This window comes from Mesoplodon densirostris, chromosome 19, assembly GCF_025265405.1.
Source record: "Mesoplodon densirostris isolate mMesDen1 chromosome 19, mMesDen1 primary haplotype, whole genome shotgun sequence".
Classification (NCBI taxonomy): domain Eukaryota; kingdom Metazoa; phylum Chordata; class Mammalia; order Artiodactyla; family Ziphiidae; genus Mesoplodon; species Mesoplodon densirostris.
Window position 1 is genome coordinate 8,785,272 of NC_082679.1, and position 24,601 is coordinate 8,809,872.

At 49.2% G+C, this 24,601-nt stretch overlaps 1 protein-coding gene across 6 annotated transcripts in view; it reads left to right on the forward strand.

Annotated features, from left to right (window-relative positions):
* The window catches only part of ZC3H4 (zinc finger CCCH-type containing 4), a 42,300-nt gene that overhangs the window by 1,372 nt on the left and 16,327 nt on the right, over positions 1-24,601 (forward strand). For 3 of the 6 annotated variants that reach the window (XM_060083774.1, XM_060083780.1, XM_060083779.1), the window contains exons 2-10: positions 15,011-15,230; positions 15,518-15,628; positions 18,066-18,288; positions 19,664-19,818; positions 20,505-20,601; positions 20,706-20,845; positions 21,396-21,503; positions 23,096-23,207; positions 23,992-24,101. In XM_060083774.1, coding sequence (XP_059939757.1) covers positions 15,011-15,230; positions 15,518-15,628; positions 18,066-18,288; positions 19,664-19,818; positions 20,505-20,601; positions 20,706-20,845; positions 21,396-21,503; positions 23,096-23,207; positions 23,992-24,101 — 1,276 coding nt within the window. Of the gene's footprint in view, positions 1-206; positions 269-496; positions 532-15,010; positions 15,231-15,517; positions 15,629-18,065; positions 18,289-19,663; positions 19,819-20,504; positions 20,602-20,705; positions 20,846-21,395; positions 21,504-23,095; positions 23,208-23,991; positions 24,102-24,601 lie in introns of those variants that run through there. The other 3 variants (XM_060083775.1, XM_060083776.1, XM_060083778.1) reach the window with 2 other exon arrangements.

The following is a 24,601-nucleotide window of genomic DNA, read 5'->3' on the forward strand; positions in this document are numbered from 1 at the left end:
GCCGGCAGGAAAGTGAGTCTTGGAGGGAGTGGGGGTGGGGAGGGGAAGAGAAGGCGCTGGACAGATGGCTGCCCCGTCGCAGCCCGGGGCTGGGGAGTCGCAGAGGACCCTCCCTTAGACAGGGGTCTTAGCTAGGGCTTCCCATGCCAGGCACCACGGCCCCTTCTCCCCACTCCCACCTCCCCTTTTCCCTTTCTCCTTCACAGACCATACTTTGCCTTTTAAAAGAAATGCCACCCACATTCAGAGACACAAGTGCAGCAGTTTGGTGAGCTTTTACAAAAATTTTTTTTTGTTTTGTTCTGTTTTGTTCTAATTAAATGTATCGTCCTGGGAATCGCAGCCCATCGCAGCCTGACTCCAGTTCAAGGAAATAAACAGATTAGCAAAGGTCTGTTCGCTAAGCCCACGTTGGGCTTCCGGGCCCCCTCTTGGGGGCAGGTGCATTACTCAAAGGTGCTTACACGCTTTATTCGACCTCTAAGGAGTTCTCTTATGTCAGAAGTGTATGTCTTACAATGGGTTGGGATGGTAAGTAGCCTCTTTTATTGAGTAATTCAATTATCTCCCTCTTTTTGTCCCTGTCCTGCCTGCCTTCCTCCTCGCCTTTAGACCAAAGTGATGCTTGAGAGCGTGAATTTATATGTTCAAATCAGGATTCTAACCCTGTTGAGCCCTTTTAGACTTGCACATCCTTTTTGATGTTTAATTTTAAAAATTTGATGTACACAGTTTTCTCAAAAAAGAAAGTGTATTACTGTAACATGACAAAAACCTCTGTAAAAGGCCCATATGTTTTCAAGCCCTTGGTATCCCTCTTGCCATTTCAGTCCATTGCTTTGTCTCCAGCCTTCATCTTTGAAGAAAGTGGATACTTCAAGTCCATTTGTAGGAGACGAGGTTACTGAATTTGGTTTATGATGCTTGCGTGCAAGTTAAATGTTCTCCCTCCCCTCTGCCCCAACCGCCCCCAAAAGATTGTGGTTCAAGTAGATCCAATTTTCTCATTTGACTCCGATGTCTCTTATGGTGATGGACGTTTAAATTAAGCAAGTCATTTGTAAAGTACTGTTTAAGCACCAAATCTGTAAAGTGTGTCAAGCCTCAGTTTCCTCTCCCTGTCTCCACTGTTCCTTTGTTCGAAAGCACATGCCTGACCGTGAAAAGTCGATGCAAACGTGTTACACGCCCAGCCATGGTGGAGAGAACACTTCCTCCGGCCCCCAGTCCCCCCTCTCCTACATGTACAAGGAAAAAACAGCAACAGAAATGACTTGCAGAACCAAACACTACTTCTGATGTGTTTTACAAGCATAAGTTCTTCCGTTAAAAGACAAAACACGTTGAAGTTCCATTTTCCCTCTTGCCCACTTTTGGTCCCTGACATACTTTGTTAGAGAAAACTTTTTAACACACAGCCCTCTTCCCCTCCCAAGATCCTGTTTCCTTTTTTCCATTCTTAGGAGAAAAAAAATTCGCCGACATTTAGATGAGGAAACATGTAAACTGCAATTCAGTGGGCCACTTGTTTTGTTCTTCCTCTCGGTATGTTCACAACTGCTGTGATGATCTTAGGTATGTAAAATCATTTGTGGGAGGAAGAAGTGTCCACACAGTCCAGTATTCCTGCAAAACAATGTCTGAAGCACAAACTGAACACACTATTCCAGTGCGCAGGGTCAGCCGAAAATGAATTGCATTTATTTGAAGTTTCCCATCCTTTGTAAAATTTCTCCTCCAGGAGCCAAGTGCAGAAACTGGATGCTAACAGATGAACCTTCCAAGTGACAAGGGCTAAGTGTAGAAGGATGCTTTTTTAACTTTACTTTTAAAATGAAATGTTAAGGAAATTGCATTTCTTTTATAAGTGAAAATTTTAGCAGTCATTAATGTTAAAATATTTCCTCAAGCACTTAAAAACTCTCAGGCATATCAACACAAGGGTTTATTGTTTTTTCCTTCTCAAAGGAATCTCATCCATCAAATCCAAGAAGCCCCAGTAATTATGTCAAACTATTTCAGTAGTCTTTGTTTTTGAAATGTCACAGTACTACCTTTTCCCCCTCAAACTGATGTACCAGTATTAGTTAAATTTCAAATTAATGGATGTTGCAAAAAAAAAAAAAAAAAAAAGGGTGTCACTCAGAATCCATGATTTAACAGCAGCTCTTATACACTTGTAATCTTTAAAATTTTTATGTTCTCTGGGGAGAGCTTTAATCTGAAAGCAAATAAAAATCTCCCAGTAGAAACAAAATTACTTGTGACCATGAAAACAGTTATTCTGGTCATGACCCCTTTATATTTTTTATTCCCCTCAAATTTGCTCTTCAAAAGAAAAAAATGTGATTCTGCAAAAGGGTTGCTAATTCATCATCTGTACTATCTCCCAGATAGGGTTTCGATTTGCTCTGAAGGTTTACAATTTGATTCTTAACAAACTGGAGTTTTCTTAAAGTAGAGTTAGCTATTTTAGAAAACCACTAGTATGGCTTTGCCTCAGCCAGGAAGGCTGATCCCAAGGGAAAATTGTTTTGCACCTGTAGAAATGAAGGCTTTCCCAGCTGTTGGCTGGCAAGTTAGAGACGAATGGTTGCTTCTGAGTTTGTGATTTCCCCTCCAGTTGAACGTAGACAATTTCATATTGGGCTGGTTCAGTAATCTGTTGTTGAATAATGCCTCTACCTCCGCTCCTTTCTCTTAGATCTTTTCCCTTCCCTGATGTGCGAAAAATGGATGTCTCAGGGTTGCCTTACTTGTTCGCTTCTGTTACATTTCTGTGGTTATCAGGTTCCTAGAACCATCTTGTTGTGTAGGCCAGATCCAGTTACGATAAATAACCTTTGTGGCGAAAATCTCTAATGAAACTATTTCCAAGCCTCTGTGGGTAGCTTTAGGTCAAACCATATTCCAGAGAACCTAATTTTGGTCCCTGCGGACGATATTTTCTAGTACCACAGTGGCTGGTTCTGACCCAGCTTAGGAGGTTAGAAGAAAATAATTCAGAGCAAATAGGAAGTGAAGTGGCTGAATTTCTAAATGAGCAAGGTGCTCACCTGTACCTTGGTAACATAACGACTGACATAATAGGAGAAAAAAAAAGGATTGTTTCTGAGATTTCCGGCAGTTGGTATTTAATAAGCTGATTCCAAGATCCGTAGGAGCAGTCTGCTCATTGGTGGAGGGAATCCTGTCAAATGGTTTGAGATCGGTTTCAGAGTTAGAACCCAGTGGAAAGAGTGGAAAGGCTGCCTGTTTGGGTGGCACATGAAGTTCATTTGAGTAGGTTAAGGTAAACAGATTGTTTGGTATCATGGATTTGGCTTTCCAAAATTATTGGCTGTGTCTTTGCTGCAGACCTCTTTTGCTTTTGATAGTTCATGAAGATGCAGTCTTGAAGACATTGTGCAAAGTTTTTTGCCTGGATTTAGTAACAATATGAGGTTATGAGAGCAGTTCTTCACATTTAAAAAAAAATTTATTTATTTTTGGCTGCCTTGGGTCTTTGTTGCTGCGCGTGGGCTTTCTTTAGTTGCGGTGAGCAGGGGCTACTCTTCGTTGTGGTACATGGGCTTCTCACTGCGGTGGCTTCTCTTGTTGCGGAGCATGGGCTCTAGGCCTGCGGGCTTCAGTAGTTGTGGCACGCAGGCTCAGTAGTTGTGGCTCACGGGTTCTAGAGTGCAGGCTCAGTAGTTGTGGCCCACGGGCTTAGTTGCTCCGCGGCATGTGAGATCTTACCGGACTAGGGCTTGAACCCGTGTCCCCTGCATTGGCAGGTGGATTCTTAACCACTGAGCCACCAGGGAAGCCCGTGAGGGCAGTTCTTAAAATACATTTCTGGGGCTTCCCTGGTGGCGCAGTGGTTGAGAGTCCGCCTGCCGATGCAGGGGACACGGGTTCGTGCCCCGGTCCGGGAGGATCCCACATGCCGCAGAGTGGCTGGGCCCGTGAGCCATGGCTGCTGGGCCTGCACATCCGGAGTCTGCGCTCCGCAGCCGGAGAGGCCACAACGGTGAGAGGCCTGCGTAACACACACACACAAAAAAGAAAAATACATTTCTGACCCATAGTCAGTTGATGACCAAGATGAAGACATGGCCTCTTAGTTGGTGTAGACATAGTTGCATCCTGCTTTTGGAATAATTTTTTTAGTAGTACATAGGTTATTTGCTCAGAGCATAGTTTGCTTCTGTTGGCCAAATTGCTCTGGGTAGAGGATCTTTCTTGTTTTTTTATTTTTGTTATTTTTCATCTGTGTGAACTGGTGACTCAGCTCGCTATTTGTAAGGCAAGTGGTGACATCTTTTGAACATTGGAGGTGGCAACAGGATATGAAGAAACAGCGTGGGTGTGGAGGCAGATGAGATTGTGTTCAGCGTGCAGTGGCCACCAAGGATAATGCCCTCCTCTCGGGGCATTGCGGTCAAATGGGCATATGCAGAACACCCACACAATGCTTGGCATTCAGAGAATCTTGGTTTCTTTATCTTCCTGTTGTCCCTACTAGAGAAAAACTCTAGATAGAATTTACAGTCTGGTATATAAACAGAGGTAAGAATAACATCTGTGTTTTTGAAGGAAGTCAATTTATCTTTCACTTCTTAGGTTTCTGGTCAGCAGTTTAATTGCAAGGAGCTGATTGGGGTTTCAACTAAGTGGAAGCCATCTTAAGGCATTTCTTGCTGGCTCAGTGTCCTTATTATACGATGGTGCAACAGTCATGCTTTCTTGAGCTCATTTTGGCTACCTTCCCCTGCTCATCTTTTGCAATCAGAGTCTGAGTCAGGGCTACAGCCTTGGTAGGCCTCCTGAGACCAGGGAAACCAGGGCTCTAGCACCTCATGCACTGCTAACCAGTCACGTCCCCTTAAGTCCGTCCTTTACCCTCACCAGAGTCCGAGAGAAATGAACACGGTCTGTCCCATCTCCAAGATTCTCCCACCCCTTGGTGATTTGGCTGAGTCAGTTAAGGTTTTGTTCATTCAGCAGCCAGGCTTGTCTCGTGCTTTTCTTGAAGCGGAACAGTTTTCAGAGTGTTCAAGGAGCCCTTCTCTCCTCGGGACTTCATTTAGAGTTGGGTAGAAGTTGGTACTGCCTTTACCAGGCCTCATGTTACCTTCCCGTATCTGCCCTGCCTTCTGCCGCTTCTGGCCACTGTGAGGCATGGTTGCTGCTACTGCAGCTCCTGATACCCAGCTGCAGAGTAGATGCCTTGAAAATGAATTGTAAGGGTAAGCTAAGTGGCTAGATCCCAGGAAGAGCCGTTAGAGAAACCTTGGCTCAGCAGCTTAGCTGAATTCCAGGCTGGATCCCTTGTACCTGTTGAAAACCCTACACTTCAGAGCCATAAAGCTTAATAGAGCCTGGATGCCGCCTGCTCCCTCCACACCAGGCAGGCCCAGTTCTGGTAGAGAGATGGTGGGGAGTGGCGGCTGGCTGTGGACGTGGGTGTCAGGCAGACTGGATGTGCTGTAAGAGTCACTCATCTCCTAGGTCAGTCTCCTGGCCTTCCCAAAGGTGTGACGGTACCTCTTGGGCATTGTCATGTGAAGGTCAAAGGTTACCTGCCCCAGGGGCTGACTGAGTGCTTTTTATGCATTAGCTCACCTTAGTCCTACTGCTGAGAAACTGAAACAGAGGTGGAGTCACTTGTTGAGGTCACAGGGCTGTTGGGTGTGGAGGCAGTTAGAACCCAGCCAGCCTGTACCCAGCCCTGAGGTCTATACCCAGAGGCCGTCCTGGATCTGGCACAATATCCCTCAATCTGCAGCATGCAGGCATTAGTGGGATATAAGGTCCATTTATTGATTTGCCTCCTGTATGTGGAAAACAAATGGAAGAGGGTAGAAAAAGCAGAGTACCACAGAGGTTAAATGTGGCTTTGTGAAAGTTTATAAGCTGAGTTTTATTGGAACATTCGTTTATCTTGTCTGCGGCTACTTTTGCGCTAAACAGCAGAGTTGACTAGGTGCGACAGAGACTGTGTGGCCCGCACGGCCTAAGTGTTTTCTGCTGCCCTCTGCGCTGGTCTTGTGGGCCTAGTTCCTGGAGGGTGGACACAGCAGCCACCGTCGTTTATCTTTGTGGTGGTGGTGGAGGTGTTGGGGGCAATGGGAGGGGACTTTAAAGTTGTCCCCAGAGAGAGGGGGGCTGTGCTACTGCTGCTCCTCCATGACTTGTTGAGGTTCCATTGTCCCTGTATTCCACTCCTCCCAGTGGATGTAGAGGCCCACACCCAGGCTTTTGAACCTTTAAATTGAAGGGATGTTCATTCATTAGAAGGAACCGGAGACCTCTTGAAGCCCAGTGAGGAAATGGATGGCAGCTAACACATCCCTTCTATGGCCCGACCCAAGGGAGCTGGGCCCAGACGTGAGTGTCAGTTGGCTAAACCTCCACTGCAGGTGGCTTGGATTATTGCCCTCCTCATTTTCCTAACACACACCAGGGCTTAGGTTTCCTTGGGATTCCAGGCCCTGCCATTGCACGGGGCACCAGAGCAGTCCCCGGAAGCACAGCCTTTCAGCGACAGAGGCAGCCCCTGGCTGCAGCCCTGAGGTGGCTGACTGGCAGCCACGTTCATCTGCTCAGTTGGTGCACCAGTCACATAAGGGCTCTTGTCATTTATCCTCTGGTCTATCAGGAAGCCCTCGATAAACACCTTGGTGAATGAGTTTGTGACCAAAGGCAACCCCTCAGTGACCTATTTAGAGTTTTAAGTGATCCAGGTTGCTGCCTGGGAAATGGTCCAATGTCTGTGTTGATGAAATTGACAAAGAGGGTGTGGATGGCTGAGATTGATGCCTGTTTGTGTAGGCCATATCCCAAGCACCCACCCAGTCTATACCTGGCCCTGTGCTGGGCCCTTGGAAACTCAGGGATGACTGCCAGCCTCTTTCTTCTCCGCCCTCCAGGAGCCCACCGTTGACTGGAAGTTAACAAATAATTGTATACAGATAATTGCATAACAAGAAATCTTTGCCTCCTAGGCCAGGTCTCTTTTAAGAGGAAAATGTTAATACTTTGTCTTGGCTGAATGGAACCAAATTGATTCCCCTGAAAAAATGATAAACAAGAAGTCTTTGTTCACAAGTTTCATGGTTCGATTTTCCTTTCTGGAATAATAAAAATCGTCTCTCTTTGGATGAGAACCAGCATCTTGCCAGCTTTAAGCAATCCAAAGTGTGGTTGGCCTGAGAAGGAGGTTAGGAAATTCTTTGTTGCTGCGAAGCAGATTTCAGAGGTTCATCTGACAGGAAAAACTTGGATCAGAGAGATGCCTCTATCAAGAACACGAGCTGTTTTCAAGGCGAGTGGGAGTAGGAGAATAGCTATTTGAGCAAAGAAAAGGACACTTTTGACTCAGAGATTCATCTAGCAAGCTGGGTTTTTCTTGGTCAGCTTGTTTTAAACTCTACAGAAATGTTCTGCCTAAGAGGTTTGTGTGCTTGGACAAACCCCAGTGTGGATGCCACACACTTGGGAGTGTAGCAATCCTTCTAGCGTTAGAGGACTTTGGAATTTTCTTCCCTTGGATTCATGTTGCTTTCTGTCCCTCTTGGGATAAGTCCTATTTGTTTTTTTGCTAGGATTCCTTGGACCTTTGTGGGCACCTCTTTTTTTTTTTAAGACACTATTTATTTATTTACTTACTTATTTTGGCTGCGTTGGGTTTTCATTGCTGGGCGCGGGCTTTCTCTAGTGGTGGGGAGCGGGGTTACTCTTCGTTGCGGTGCACAGGCTTCTCATTGCGGTGGCTTCTCGTTGCAGAGCATGGGCTCTAAGTGCATGGGCTTCAGTAGTTGTGGCACGCAGGCTCAGTAGTTGTGACACACGGGCTTAGTTGCTCCGCGGCATGTGGGATCTTCCCAGACCAGGGCTCAAACCTGTGTCCCCTGCATTGGCAGGCAGATTCTTAACCACTGCACCACCAGGGAAGTCCCTTCTGGACACCTCTTGTTCCCTAAACTATCCAGATGTCTTTTGGTCATATTTTTGAATGTCCCAATTCCATTCATTTGATGTTGGATGGCCTGGATTGGCTTTGTGTCTTTGCATGTTGATAGTTTTTACTCCTAAGCAGTTATTCTGGGCCAGGTTGGTGCTAAACACTTGATTTACATGGTCTCAGGGAATTCTTTCTAGGAGGATATATATCCATCCTGGAGGTTCCTTTACTGCCTTCACTTCACAATTGAAACAGGGCACAGAGTGTTTAAGGAGCTTGCCCAGTGTCTTAGTATCTTACTTTGGCATTTTTTGCAGTACTGTTTTCATTTAATCTGTTTTCTGTACCTGTGTCTTATTTTTTTCCGACTCAAGTATAAATTTCAGGGTGAGAGTTGTTTTGTTTGTTGGGCTGTTTAGTAAATTATTCTTTTTTGGATAATTTCTAATGGTCTCAAGGGTTGAGGTTAAGAGCTGGACCTGGAGTCAGAAAGTCCTGGACTCTGGTTCTAGTTCTGCTTCTTCCTGCTGTGACCCTGTGGGCATATTTCTTCCCATCTTTGAGCCTCAGTTTGTCTATAAAATGGGGATACTAATGAATTGCTACTGCATACGTTTGTTAATGCATTTCAGTGACAGATGTGCAGAAGTGGAGAGCACAGCAGTGTGGTGCCTGGCATGGAAATTGCTGCTATAGGATGTTAGTAGTGAATATTTCCTATGGCTCTTGGATTTTATAAGACCCTGGGGTGCCCAGGAAGGTTTTGTAGTTGAGGAAACCACAGCAGAGATGTGAGGGCTGGTGGAGGCCCCCACCTTGAACTCCAGCTCTTTGTTAGGGAAATTAACTTCTTGAGGATCTTGATGAGCTCTCTTCACTTTACTGAGAGGTTGTCCCCACCCAGGGCATCTTTCTTATTTTTTAACTTTTTCTTAGGGAAATTTTCTAACGTATTTAAGAGAAGAGAAAATAGTATCATAGATTGCCTTATACCCATCACCAGTTTCAACAGTTATACACATTTTGCGAATTTTGGTTCATCTCACTACCTCCCCCAATCCCTCTTGAGTATTTTATTTATTTATTTATTTATTATTATTTTTAAATATAACTTTATTTATTTATTTATTTATTTATGCTGTGTTGGGTCTTCGTTTCTGTGCTAGGGCTTTCTCTAGTTGGGGCGAGTGGGGGCCACTCTTCATCGCGGTGCGCGGGCCTCTCACTGTCGCGGCCTCTCTTGTTGTGGAGCACAGGCTCCAGACGCGCAGGCTCAGTACCTGTGGCGCACAGGCTTAGTTGCTCCGCGGCATGTAGGATCTTCCCAGACCAGGGCTTGAACCCGTGTCCCCTGCATTGGCAGGCAGATTCTCAACCACTGCGCCACCAGGGAAGCCCCCCCTTGAGTATTTTGAAGCACATCCCAGACCTCATGTCATTTCATCCATACATTCTTCAGTATGAACCTTTAACTTAATTTTTTTTAACATAACCACAAAACCATAATCATGCCTAACAAAATTAACAATAATTACTTAGTATCTCAAATACCCAGTCCGGGTTCAGATTTCTGCAATTTACCCCACGTTGACTTCTGGCAGTAGGTGTGTTCATGTCAGGGTCCTGGCACTGGACAAGCTGTCTTGCTTCCATTGAAATGAGGGGTTTGGGCTGCGGCTTGGGCTTCTCCTGTGGTTCGTTTGTGCTTGCTGGTGTCTGTGATGTGGGCATGTTGCCATGGAAATGCTGTGATGTCACTGAGCCAGTTAGGACCACACCTGAGAATGTTGAGGGGGAGGGAGACACAGTGCTTCTTTGCTCTTGATCTGTGGTTGGTGAACCTGGGTAGTAAGGACACTGAAAAACATGTGCAAGACCCAGAGGTTTATTTCAAGAATTTCCTGCCTCTGAAAAATCCCTCAGTGAGGTTCCTCCCATGGCTGCTTCACCACGACCTAAATCGAGGGAAGGTCTCAGGGGCCTTCCTCAGGCATGAGCCCTGAGCCAGTTTTGTAAAGGAAAGGCTCCGTACCTTCACTCCTAGCAAGTGACTGTCCTGCAGGGTTGGATTTGGGGATCCTGGACTTCTGCATTTAGGACTGTTGTTCAACATTTGAAGAGGCGGAGCCTCCTTGTAATTTTTGTAATCTTGTCCCTAATTAATGGGTCATTCAGAGCCTACCCAGGCAATTTGTTGAGAGTTTGGGCAGTTAATGCTCATAACCCTGACCTTCACATTAACCTAGCTGCCTCTTGTCAGGGACTTCATGATCTTCAGGTAACAACCACAGCTCCCATGGGTTTTCATCTTTTTTGTTTCTTGCCTGTCTCTCCTCTTTCTCTCTCTTTTTTCTTTTGTAAATCAGGTAGATCCATAAACCCAGGCCCCTTTCAGCTTCCATCCAACTCTCCTCTAGAGGATTTCCGTGTTGCCAAACTTCATTTTTGTAAGGGACCTTTCTCCCTTTTTCCTGGGGCTCAGCTCTCGCTGTGCGTTTTCCTCCTGGTCAGCCACTTGGTTACTTTCTCATACCACCTAGATGAGAGCTGAGGAAGGGGAGGTGTCGATTTGTCAGTTTCGTCGGCAGGATTTATTGGTAGAGGACGGTGGCACAGACGGGCCAAGAAAAGTGAGGACTTGTTGGCCAGCAGTTAGCAGTGGTCCCCGAGGGGAGTTGGCTGTAGCTTCTCCATAGAAAAAAATGCTTCCCAGTAAGCACTGCAGCTGGTTTAGGATTATCCATGTGGAGGTGTGCTCATGCTAGCTGGTTCTTAATACCAATAGCTGTTATTTGTCTGGTACTTACTTTGTGCCTGCCCCCCATGTCAAGGGTTTTATCCACGTTATCTCGTTTAACTCTCACAACCCCTTGAGGTAGGTACTACTACACTTATCCCATTCTGCAGATGAGAAAACCGAGGCTCAGGTTCCGTACCAAGAGCATGTGCTAGGGAAGACGCAGAGCTGGTTGAGTTACTTGGTCTGCAAAAGGAAGCAGGATGCCCAGATCTGTAGACTGGTGGGTGGGCCCAGCCTCCTTTGAAGCATGAGGTTTCTTTCCAGTACTGTTTTTACCAAGCCCATAGTATGTGATGAACCTGACACACTTCTGTGCCCTGTGGAGTTGGCCTGTAGGCATTCCTTAGAATGGGCACCCTGATCTTTTCTTTGACTTAGAAGGAGGAGTTGGCCATCACCAGCTCTGCAAGTGGAAACTTAAATGCCCTGGATGCTTAGTCCAGGAGGCACAGGCAGAGCTGAGCCTCAGCAAAGCATTGGCCTTTTCCTGTTTCCGCCCGGGCATCCATTCCAAGTTGGTCGCCCAGCATGGTTGGTTTCTAGTTCCTGGTGGCTCTGGCAGGCCAGCCCTGGTGCAGCCATCCCAGCATGTTGCCAGTCCAGGCTCTGGGAATTAAGTGGTTTCTGCCCAGGCCGATGCTTCAGGGTTTCTCCTACATGCTTGTCTCGAGAAGGTTTGGCAGGGCTTCCCTGGTGGCGCAGTGGTTGAGAGTCCACCTGCCGATGCAGGGGACACAGGTTCGTGCCCCGGTCTGGGAGGATCCCGCTCCCCAGCGGAGCGGCTGGGCCCGTGAGCCATGGCCGCTGAGCCTGCGCGTCTGGAGCCTGTGCTCCGCAACGGGAGAGGCCACAGCAGTGAGAGGCCCGCGTACCGAAAAAAAAAAAAAAAAAAAAAAAAAAAAAAGGTTTGGCACGTCTAGATTGAAATGATTAGCACAGTGGGGCTTCCCCCACTTTTCTTGGGGGATCATGTCACAGTCTATTCAGCATGCTCCCTCGGTATTTAATCCCACTCTGACATGGATTTTGCTGGCAGTCTGTTCAGTGGCACCACTTAACCCCGGTTGCTATTTTATGGAGGCAGCCTTTGTGCGGTCGTGTCAGTGGCCCACAGGATTCCTGCGTCTATCCCAGTTGGCTTGATTTTCTTTCTTTCTTTTTTTTCTTCTGGTAAACAGAGTCTGAAGAAAATAGGCCCTGTATTCATGCAGGATGTTTAGCTTGGAATCTCCAGCGTTATCAAGGGGAACCCCCTCAGGTGGGCCCAGGGCTCGGAAGAGTTGGAGAGCATGGTGGGCCAGATGGTAGTGAGAATGCGCAGTGGGCAGTCAAGTGTCACCGTCCCCGTGTCCCCTCTAATACCCCATTCCCCTTCAGAAATCACCAGGGATTTTTGTTTGTTTGTTTTTGTGGTACGAAGGCCTCTCACTGTCGTGGCCTCTCCCGTTGCGGAGCACAGGCTCCGGACGCGCAGGCTCAGCGGCCATGGCTCACGGGCCCAGCCGCTCCGCGGCATGTGGGATCTTCCCAGACCGGGGCACGAACCCGTGTCCCCTGCATCGGCAGGCGGACTCTCAACCACTGCGCCACCAGGGAAACCCCTACCAGGGATTTTTTGATGCTATTTATTTTGCAGCTGCTCCCAACTCCAGGGGAACAAAGTTTCAAGTATTCACTACCCAGTTTGTAAAAAGTTGTGGATTCTCACTGAACCCACATCTGCCTGGGGCTGTTAATATAGATAATGCAGAGAATTCCTCTTTGGCTAAAAGTCTTTGAAGGGTGGTTTTGGATGCTGTACCTCCCTGCCTTTGGAATGAAAAGGCATTTTTCTGGAGCCATTCTTGAGGATGGTTGAAGCTCTTGGAGTTGCTTGGATGGTCTTTTGTTCCCCCTTCCCGCGAGTGTGAGCAGTGATGTGTAGCAGCAGGACAGGAATGGAGGCCTCAGCTGACCCTGGCCAGGCAAGGCCTTCTCTGGCCGTGCCACGGCATCCTTGCCCGTGAACGTAGAGGTGGAGGAGTGTCTGCGGGTGCCAGCCTCTCTGGCTCAGCTGCCACAGCCCTGTATCACAGACACTGCCCTGTGGCCTGGGTTTCTTGTAATCTGTATCTTTTCCTACAAGGACAACGCAGAACAGGAGGTGCTCAAGGGCCCGGCACAGAGAATATGCTCAGAAATGTTTGTGGCATCAAGTAGGCGGTCGATGAGTGGGCTCCCCCTTCCCTTTCCGTCCTCAGCAATTGAGGAAGAATGGCGAGCTCAGAGTCAGTTTCTGGCTTTTTCGTGTCCCCCCCGTCTATCTGACCTCGACAGATCCTTTCACCTGCTATCCCTTTAAGTTCCTCCTGTTTGAAAATGAGGTTGTTGATGGTGCCCAGCTGTCCCTTCCACTCTGACACGCCCCTTCTGGTTCCAGGAGGGTCTTTTGCCCTTTGTGATCTTGGGCTTTCTTCTCATCCGGGCTTCTGGCCCCCCAGGCAGTTTCTGTCTTCCTGGGTTCCCTTCATCCCTGCCCTGGGATTCTGGGTATTTTCAGCTTTCTCCTTTCCGGACTAAAGTGTGGAGAGTGATGCTTTTGTTTAGCTTTTCTTCATAGACCCCAACCCCTTCCTCTCCGGTCTGTTGCTGGGCCTTCCCTAGTTCCATAGTGTCTGTCTAGTCTGTCTGTCCCTGTATTTCTCCAGTGTTCCCAGCAGGGAACAGTCTATTCAGCGTGCTCCCTCGGTATGAAAAGGCCCAGGCGTGGGCAGCAGCAAGTTTGCCCTGCCCATTAGTAACAGCTTCCCCCTCAGCTTGGTGAGCTTGCCAAAACCAGTTTCCCCAGTTAGGTGGCGCTTTTACTGCGGACAAGGCCATTCTGGCAGAGTTGCCTCACCCCATGAGAGCTTTGCTCCCAGGAGAGCGGCTCCTGGTGTGGGCCGCACCCAAGCCAGAAGATGCCTCACTTGTCAGGAATGCCGCCTCCTGCCTCTGCCGCAGTTGACTCGGCGTCTTCCCTCTGGGCTGGCCCACGACAGCCTGGCGGTTCCAGGGGAACAGCACGAGGCACCCATCGGTCACCTCTCTGTACTGCTTCCTTTGAAACGTCGGGAGGAGTTTTTGGTCCTGCATTCTGTGTTTGACAGCTGCCCTTGACCTCTGCCAGGGTAACCGTGGGGCTGTACCATTTGGGTTTGAAGCTGCCCCGACCCCTCTGAATTGGGAGTGAGAGTTAATGGAAGGATCCCCTTGTTGGTGGGGAGCAGGTGGAGGCGCACAAAGGGAGCAGTGCGAGGGAGAGGGCCGTGGAGGATCCTCAGAGGTCGGCAGTTGTTTCTCCACAGAGCCTGTGAGAACCTTCAGGGCTCCAGGGGCTGGGCTCGCCTGGTGAGCTTGTTCCCACGCTGACCGGCTCCCATCTGAACGGCCGAGGCCTTTGTGGCCTAGATTAGTTCTCTCTGTGGTTAGCCTTTTAGGTCCTGGGTTCATTATATTACTCTTTATCTTCTCATTCTCTTTGTGGGTCTTAGTTAATGGAGAAGGAAGGCATCGTCATGCATGAGGAACTTGAGGAGCTTTTGACATTTTTTTACATTTGTTTATTTTTTTAAAGCAACTCCTGCACTTGTGAGAACTGTGTCTGTGGGTTTGGCTCAAAAACTGGATTATTTTTCCAGCTGCTCCTTTCTTAACCCATTTATCCCCCCCACCCCACCCCCCACCCTGTACATATTTTGATGTTCAGAACATCCTGTCAGCAGCATCTGTCACATGTGGAGAGTGCTTTTATTTTGTAAAGTAAGGGAGATTGGGGTGACATGTGGGGGATTTGGCAGAGTCAGGAAGTCGTAGGACAGGGAGCCAGAAGGGATACCCGGAGGTGAGGCAAGTCAGGTGGGAAGCAAGGAGGCCAGCAGCAGGTGGGGGTGAGCCCTCGTGTGGGCGCGTCAGGAGGGGCCTGGGACCCTTCCCCTCTCTCCACCTGCTCAGCTCCCCACCTCTGGCCCAGAGCCGTGGAGCTGGTGGAGCGGTCGGGCCTCGAAACCCAGGGACCGGAGCCTGTTCGCTCATGGCAGCACCTCTGGCATCCACGGACACCCCCCCCCGCCCCCCGCCGGGACAGACAGAGCTGATGCAGCCCTTTGGGGTCCGCCCCGTCTCCCCGGGCCTCTCGCCCTCAGCACTGGGCCCCGCGTTCCCATCGCCCTGGGCCAGCCCACAGCCCCCGCGGCTCTCCCCTCAAACCCCATGCTCACGTCGGCTTTGGGGTTGGTTCGTAGGGAGGATGGTGAGTTGGAAGAAGGCGAACTGGAGGATGACGGGGCGGAGGAGACCCAGGACGCCTCCGGAGGCCCCGAGAGGAGCCGGAAGGAGAAGGGGGAGAAGCACCACAGCGACTCAGATGAGGAGAAGTCTCACAGGAGGCTGAAGCGGAAACGCAAGAAAGAGCGGGAGAAGGAGAAGAGGAGGTCCAAGAAGAGGAGGAAATCCAAGCACAAAGTAGGTCCTGGCGGATGTGCTGGGCCTCCTGGCGCTGGGCCCAGCTGAGGGCCCCAGGGGCCGAGCTCATCTTGTCAGGCCAGAGGGTACTCTTAATCGGGCTGTTTTTCCTTTCCCCAAATTGGATAAAGACCTTTTCTAAAAGAGTTGGTAGCTCATGCTCCATTGCTGCTAGATGCCCCTAGGTGAGGCGTTTCACACGGAGCCCTTCCGGCACATTCCAGCAGTGGCTGTGCAGGTGGCCAGCCCTCCGCAGAAGCTCTAATCCTCTGCCCCTGTCCTTGCAGCGCCACGCTTCTTCCAGCGATGACTTCTCTGACTTCTCAGATGACTCGGATTTCAGCCCCAGCGAGAAGGGGCACCGCAAGTACAGAGAGTACAGCCCCCCCTACGCGCCGGTGAGTGACTGCCGGTCAGGGACCCCCATGGGGCTCAGAGCCGGGGGTAATGAAATCACCCATGTTTCCTGAACACTGGCTGTGTGCTGGGCATTCATACCTGGCACTTTACACTGATTTTAATTCTGCAAGATTAGGTATTGTTTTTATCCCCGCTTTATAGGTGAGGACACTGAGACTTCGAGAACTTCAGCCAGGTTGCACGGCTCTGAAGTACAGGAGCTGGGGTTGAGCCCAGTCAGTGGCTGATTGCCATACTTCTCTATGCCACCGTTTCCCGTGGCCTTGGCAGGGCTCGTCATATCCCCTGTCCCCAAGAAGGATGATGATTTGCCCCTGTGAGAGCTGACTTTTCCACTGTTCAGCAGTGTCCTTTTGTGGAAAGTTGGCAAGAGAATGAAACGGTTATGGGAGTAAATCATCTCGGATGTTGTGGGGTCAGAAGTTATATACCACTGAGCTTAAGCATAAATTTAAATTTTTTGTCTGGTTTGTATATTGTTTTATTTTCCTCAGGTAAAACCAGTAAGAAGTAAATCAACATAGATTTTCAAATTTTGATAAAAAGTATTTTTAAAGTTAGTAGTTCTTAAAGGTATCCTGTAACTCAGCATCATCCATCATAACATAATTTTTTGTAAGGAATAAGTGTTGACATTGATCTACTAATGTAGATTCAGACTTTAAACCTGAGGGCAGCCGGGAATGGAGAGAACACCACCAGCTTTGATTGGGAACTAGGGGTTGAGGCATGTTAAGATCTGCTAAAGTGGGACTTCCCTCGTGGTCCAGTGGTTAAGAATCCACCCTCCAATGCAGGGAACACGGGTTCGATCCCTGGTCGGGGAACTAAGATCCCATGTGCCGTGGGGCAACTAAGCCTGCGCACCGCAACGAAAACCCATTGCAGCCAAAAAAAAAAGGATCTGCTAAAGTAGTTGTGTACATCTCCATGTTTTATGTTTTCTTTTTTTTTATAATGAGTGTGGATTTTTTTAAATGAATAGACTTTATCTTTAGAGTAGTTTTATTTTTTTAATTTTATTGAATATAGTTGATTTACAGTGTTGTGTTAATTTCTTCTGTATAGCAAGGTGACCCAGTTATATGTACACATATTCTTTCTTCATATTCTTTTCCATTGTGGTTTGTCACAGGATATTGAATATAGTTCCCTGTGCTATGCAGTAGGACCCTGTTTTTTGTTTGTTTGTTTGTTTGTTTTTTTTGCGGTACGCGGGCCTCCCACCGCTGTGGCCTCTCCCGTTGTGGAGCACAGGCTCCGGACGCGCAGGCCCAGCGGCCACAGCCCACGGGCCCAGCCGCTCCGCGCCATGTGGGATCCTCCTGGACCGGGGCACGAACCTGTGTCCCCTGCATCGGCAGGCGGACTCTCAACCACTGCGCCACCAGGGAAGCCCGACCCTGTTTTTAGAGCAGTTTTAGGTTTGGAGAAAATGGAGCAGGTAGTCCAGTTCCCTACCCACCCCACCCCACCCAGTTCCCCAGTTTTTAATGTCTTGCATTAGTGTGGCACGTTCGTTGTAATTGTTCAGCCAGCGTTGGTACGTATTTGATTAGAGTCCATAGTTTACATTAGGGTCCCCCTTCGTGTTTTACAGTTCTTTGGGTTTTGACAAATGCATCTTGTTATATACGCACCATACACTATCATATAAAATAGTTTCAATTCCATAGAAGTCCTCTTTTCTTTACCTACTCATCAGTCCCTCCCCCGAAGCCCCTCCCAACCACCAGTCTTTTTACTGTCTCTGTAGTTTTGCCTGTTCCAGAATGTCATTTAATTGGACTCATATGTAGCTTTTCCGGATTGTCTTCTTTCACTTAACAATATTCATTTACAGTCCCTCCATGTCTTTCTTATTTCTTTTAATTGTTGAATACTCCCTTGTTTGAATGTGCCAGTTTGTTTATCCATTTACCAATTGAAGGACATCTTGGTGTCTTCCATTTGTGCATGTATGTGTATTTTTAAACTTCATCCAGTATCTCTTGGAACTAGCACACTTTAGAAAGCATCATTTTAAATGGTTTTCTAGTTTGGTTGCCAAATAGTCATTAATTGAATTCTAAGGCCCCAGGAAAATTTTGACTGAGGAGCACCCCTCTTGCCTATCAGGCCTCCTCCCCAAATGAGATTGTTCTATCTCCCTGGGAAATACACCCTTCTTTTCCCTCTCCAGTAATTCAGGGGTCATGGGGCCTGTGTGTCTCAATTGTCTTTAAAGCTGTGGCTCTTTCTGAAGAACAGAAACATCTGGGCCAACAGCCCAGATCTCATTCAGGTGGCTGGGGGCTAGCGTCTCACCCCAGGGACAGCAGAGACACCCAGACAGCTGTGCCAGTTCAGGGAATAATGGGGATCTTGGTCTGAATCCGAGGCCCCAGGGCCAGCTCACTGTCCTCTCCCCATCAGTCCCACCAGCAGTATCCCCCGTCGCACACCACGCCCCTGCCCAAAAAGGCCTACTCCAAGATGGACAGCAAGGGCTACGGCATGTACGAAGACTATGAGAACGAGCAGTACGGGGAGTACGAGGGTGATGAGGAGGAGGACATGGGCAAGGACGACTACGACGACTTCACCAAAGAGCTGAACCAGTACCGGCGGGCCAAGGAGGGCGGCAGCCGGGGCCGAGGTGAGCCCCGCAGCTGCTCCTCCAGGGCTGGGGGTTGGGCGCTCAGTGCAGAGCCAGACAGACCTCGTGCGCCACGTGCTCACGGAGCGTCAAGACCGGGAGAAGAGATGAGCAGTCATGCAGGGCTGAGATAAGCATAGAAGGAGACAGGCAGGGAGCTCCATCCCAAGCACAGGGGACCGGAGTTCTGCCACGTGAGGAGAGGGTCCAGTGCTGAAGCCGTGGTTGGGATGGAGCCAGACTGGCGTGAGGCAAGGAGAAGACTGCTACGGCTCAAAGTGGTGGTGGTGGTTTTTTTTTTTTTTTTTTTGGCCACACCCCGCGCCGAGTCCTAACCACTGGACCACCAGGGAAGTCCCTGAAGGGTTGTTTTTTAAATTCACTTCCTGGTCAGCTGTGAAGAGATATAGAAGGAACAGCTCGCACCCCTGGGGATGGTAACTGACAGCTGGCTCCTCCTCCCCCAGCTTCCCATCTCCCATCACCTGACAAAGTGTGACTGCAGCCACGGGACTGCCACACCTCTGAACCTTGAACCTGTGGCAGTTTGGAGGATGGTGGGGGAGGGCAGAGCACAGCGACCCAGCCCGGCCTCTTGGAACCATCTCCTGCCAGTGATATTTCCCAGCCCCAGAGTGCTTCCAGAAGTTTCCAGCCCAGCAGTTCTTAGCCCTGCTTGAGGCCCAGCTTGTTGTTTGAGTGGCTGGTCATTCTTGCTTTTGGCGGTCTTTCTTAGACTCCTCCCTAGATAGGCCCTGCTCTTTGGGGAGATTCTGGACTAGCCTGTCCAATAGAAATACAGTGCAAGCCACCATGCAATTACAGATTTCCTAGTGGTCACATTAGAAAAGTAAAAGGATTGTAAAGCAATTATACTCCAATAAAGATGTAAAAAAAAAAAAAAAGAAAAGTAAAAGGAAACATGAAATTAATTTTAACAACACATTTTATAAATACATTCCAAATCTCACTTCAACGTGTAATCAAAATAGACATGTGATATTTTATATTCTCTCTTTCTCTCTTTTTTAACTAAGTCTTTGAAATTCAGTGTGCACTTTATACTCACAGTATTTCTTAGTTTGGCCAGCCACATTTCAGGTACTCAGTAGCCACACGTGACTGGTGCCTCTGTGTTGGACTGCGCCTCAGTCAGGATAGTGTAGTGAGTGCTACAGCAGGCGTGTGTCCACGGTGCTCAGCTACCCCTGTCCAGGGGCCCAGGGACCATGAATCAGCCTAGAGCAGCCAGGAAGGCTTCTTAGAACAGGAGGAGGAGGAGGAAATGATTGACCTTGGGTAGTCAGTGGGTTAACTTCTCTTCTGCTGGTGGGTCCTGCTTGCTCAGACACTCACTGTCTGAATCACCATGCAGGCAACCGAGGCCGTGGCAGGGGCTACCGAGGCCGTGGAAGCCGCGGAGGGTCTCGAGGCCGAGGCATGGGCAGGGGCAGCCGAGGCAGAGGCAGAGGCTCCGTGGGAGGAGACCACCCGGAGGACGAAGAGGACTTCTATGAAGAGGATATGGAAGTAAGGCTTTCTCCAGCTTGGGGTGGGGGGTGGGAGTGGGGGCAGGTGGCTGGTGAGCTGCAAGACTAAGTCTGTAAGACTAAGGTGGAAAGAAAACATCAGATGGCAGGTTTGTGTGTTTAGAAATGTTCATTTATTCTTTGGAATAGAGAAAACCTTCCTATGGTTCAGAATAGAAAAAGTACCAAAGGGTGAGCTGTCAAGAACATCTTCATCTCACCGCTCTCTCAGCGAGCACCTTAGTTCCCATCCCTGAAGACAGGGTTCCCGAGGGTACTCTCGAAGCACTTAATGCCTTCGCAGTCGGGTGCCTGTGTAGTTACCTCGTACACACACACAAACGCGTGTGCACGTGAGGAGAACTACACACTCACTGTTCGGTCCCTGCCCGAGACCTTGCCACGCTGCCCCTTGTTCTAGCTGCACAGCTGTCCTCTGGGAGCTGCCCAGTGGGCTGGGAGTCCTAAGAGTGAAGGCTGCGAGGGCAAAAGGACTAGGACCAGCCACCGCTTAGGCTGTGGCGTGTGAAGAGGGGGCACAGGTGTGAGTCACTGGGTTGCTCACTTGCTCTTCTGAGTTTGACATTGTCCCGAGTGTACAAAAAGGCAGAAAGGGGTGGAGTATATAGTTCAGGACATTGTTCGCCAAGTGACACTTTCCTGCTTCTCTTCCCTCCGGAATTCCAGTACGGAGAAAGTGAGGAGCCGATGGGAGATGAGGACTATGACGACTATTCCAAGGAGCTGAACCAGTACCGCCGGTCCAAGGATGGCCGAGGACGAGGTGGGCGGGGCCACGAGGGGCGAGTCAGCGGGGCTCCTCTGGCAGCTGCTGGCCTCGGGTCCTGGAGAGAGGCCTCAGGTTAACGCCATTTCTCTCCTCTGCAGGGCTAAGTCGAGGCCGTGGCCGGGGTTCCCGAGGTCGAGGGAAAGGGATGGGCCGGGGCCGCGGTCGAGGTGGCAGCCGAGGAGGGATGAACAAGGGTGGAATGAACGACGACGAGGACTTCTACGATGACGACATGGGCGTAAGTCAGCTCTTCGTTCTCATCTGATGTGTTTACTCAAGGCTCCTTCTTGAAATTTTTTTTTTCTTTAATGAGTTATCCTCCGAGGCTGGTCCTGTCCCCCTGCTCCCATCAGCCATTCCCCGTAGGGCCTGTCAGCACTAATTATCTCTCATGGGGGTTGCGCTGCTGGTGAGACCCTCTGTTTTTAAAACCATATCTTTGTAGCACCTGCAGTCACCTGTTCTCTGAGTCCCTGAGTTAGCCCTGGAAAGTTTTCCAGGAAGGCTCGTGCCGCCTCTTCTTGCAATGAATGTGCTCCCGCACAGGTGTGTGGTGCGCGAGTCCTCAGCTGCCCACGCTCCATGCTCCGGGGCTCATACCCCACAGAGTTGGGTGCTGGATGGAAGCTGCTGGTCAGCACTCCTGTTACACGGGGGCGTGCTCATCCCTGCCAGCCAGCCTGTCTCCCTTTCCCTCCTTCAGAGTCCGTCTCCACCTGGCCTGCACAGGCCCCTCCCTACCCTTCCTCTTCATTCCCCTTTATAGTCACACTCTGTGTTCCTAACAGGACGGCGGTGGAAGCTACCGGAGGGGTGACCATGACAAGCCCCACCAGCAGTCCGACAAGAAAGGCAAAGTCATCTGCAAATACTTCGTGGAAGGGCGGTGCACATGGGTAAGGGGCCAGTTCCAGTAGTACCGGGGTGCCCAGAGCAGGGACACATGGGTCTCTGGGAATGTTCTGGAGGCCACACTCACTGGGGGCAGTGTTCTGGTGGGCTTGGAGTGATTGTCTGAGAGATGCCTGGAAGGCCTGGAAGACTTAGTTCACTCCTCAGAGTGACTGAAGAGCCAGGACAGGATTGGTGACACATCTGGGTTTTTTTGGTTTGGGAGGATTTTTTTTGGCCAAAATTTTTACCCAATCCATATGGCCTCAAACGTTTTGTTAGAACTGATGCTCGTGCAAAGATGTAACATATCCTGGGTGAGTTACTGAACTTCAGTGTCGGAGAGGGAATCATTAAGGCATCCAGACAGAAAAGGTGGTCAGTGAGGTCAGCCTTGACCTTCACAGCAGAGTATAATGCCAGAAGATGGGCCAATGACCTGAAAGTTCTGAAGGAAACAAGTATAATCCAGTGTTAGTTCAACCAGGCAGCTTTTTATTCAGGTATACAGGCAGCAGGCAGATATTGGCAAGCAAGTACCCAGGGAGTACTGCACCTGTGTACCTGTCTTAGGAAAAAATATTATTGTGTTTCAAACAAAGGTGTGTTTGTGTGTAAAATAGTCCTTATTATAGTTGCAATTCATATTATTTTTAGAAACTTGAAATATATATAAACAAAAAAGAGTAGCTATTCCTAAGAGAATGGGTGAACGGGTATAGAACAGTTTCTCTTTTCAGTTTACTTGGATGTTGTTTTGTTTGGATTGTACAATTTGACTACAAATAGCAGAAAACTCAACTCCACTGGCTTAAACACATGGACGTTTGTCTCTCAGAATAGTTTGGGAATTCCCTGGTGGTCCAGTGATTAGGACTCTGCACTTCCACTGCGGCTGGCATGGGTTTGATCCCTGGTTGGTGAACTAAGATCCTGCATGCCGCATGGTGTGGCCAAAAAAAAAAAAAGTCTGGGGCGGGGGCGCGGGGGCATTACAGGACTGGTACAGTTGTCAGTGGCACCATGGGGGACCCAAGTTCCTTCCTACTTTTTATTCTGGCATCTTTAAGCGTGTGGCTTTTGTCCTCATGGTTGCTTAATGGCTGCTGTGCCTCCAGGCATCACATCCAAGGGCTAGGAGGAAGAAAACTGTGTGAAGGGATTTTTTTAAAAAATCAGGGCAGTATTATTGTCTTCCCTGGGGAGTTTGGGGTTTTGTTAGAAATTAGGTTTCTGTTAGAAAGGAAGAAGCATGAAACTGGATACTGGCTGTTATGCAGCAAACAGTAAGTGAGTAAGAGAGGCGAAGGCAGGAGGAGGAAGAGTTAGAAAGCAGCAGTGAAAGGCAGCAGAATGGAGCCGGGAGGACTGAGGACATGGGGGAGGGAGGCAGGGGCAAGAGAAAGGGCCACACACTGTGGCAGAAGTTTCAGGTTGGTGGGAAACTTCATTTATGTGTCTGCCTTTCCTGGGCCTCCTGCCCTTTCTGGGGTCGGGGTGGGGGTTTGTTTCTGTCGTTGGTCCCTGTGTGCTTCAGCAGTGACAGAGCAGTACTTCCTTTTGCAAACAGCTTACCTTTTCACTGCTTCTCTTCCAGGGAGACCACTGTAATTTTAGCCATGACATCGAGCTACCAAAGAAGCGAGAACTGTGCAAGTTTTACATCACCGGATTTTGTGCCAGAGCCGAGAACTGCCCCTATATGCATGATATCCTTTGGTGCCCACGTTTGATCTGGTTGAGGGTACAGAGCTCCTTTTCTCCTTACTGGTAATAACAGCTGGTTTTCACCACACTTTCGCTCCACGTGCCAGTACCATGCCAAGAGCTTTGCGCATCCATCTCTTAACCCTCACATCTGCCCTGTGATGGGTCTGCTCTTCCTAGTCTGCAGATGACTAAACGGAGGCACACACGTTATGTGTTCCCTTTACATATACAGTTGACCCTTGAACAACATGGGTTTGAACTCTGCAGGTCCACTCAGAGATTGTTTTGTTTTCAGTAGTAAATACTGCAGTACTACACGATCTGTGGTTGGTTGGATCCACAGATGCAGAACTGAGGGTATGGAGGACAGATTATAAATTATACTCAGATATTTTGACTGAGTTGGCGCCCCTAACCCCCATGTTGTTCAGGGGTCAAGGGTACTCTCGAGACTGGCTTACACCATTGCCTGTTATCTTTCTGAGATTTTTCAAATGGCTGTGTAACCATGGGCAAATCATTGAACTTTTCCCCTCTTCCTGTTGAGTGAGGATCTGAGGACACAGCCTCAAGGCCAGCGTGGTGGGGCAGGAAGCACTACAGAGTAGGGGTGTCGAGAACTGGGGTCTCATCTTGGGTCAGCTGCCAACCTGCTGTGCAGCTCTGAGCCAGTCACTTCGCCTCTCTGGGCCTCAGTTTCCTTGTCTCTAAAACAAAGGGGCTTGGATTCTGTCCTTGGGTGGGTTTCATGAGGTGAGACATTTGCCTTAACTTGCCGTGAACGTGATTTTCCGTGTAAGTTGTACCACACGACCGGGAACTGCATCAACGGCGATGACTGCATGTTCTCTCACGACCCCCTGACCGAGGAGACCAGAGAGCTCTTGGACAAGGTAATGTCCAGGCTGACAGCAGCCGTAGCTAATGGGGACCAGGAGGTGCGCCTGCCACGGGCCTGGCACTGCAGCCCGCCTGTCTGGCCTTTGTGCAGGACCAGAATCCCCAGTTACGTTGATTGGAGCTGGACCATGTTGAGGAGGAAATGGGGACTGTATTCTCTGCAGGGAGAATTGAGGTGATCACACGTGTGTCTTCTCTCCGGCCGGGATGGTTTTCCCTGGAGGGGCGGCTCCCTAAAAGGAATGTTGCGTGGTGTGTCTCCAAACATACCTTGTGATTTCTTAACTGTCCTTTAGAGAGAGCCCGTGGTATACAAAGAGGAGGTGAGACTTCGGATGGGTTTTGTTTTTTAATTAATTATTTATTTATTTATTTATTTTTTGCCTTACGCGGGCCTCTCACTGTTGTGGCCTCTCCCATTACGGAGCACAGGCTCCAGACGCGCAGGCTCAGCGGCCATGGCTCACGGGCCCAGCCGCTCCGCGGCATGTGG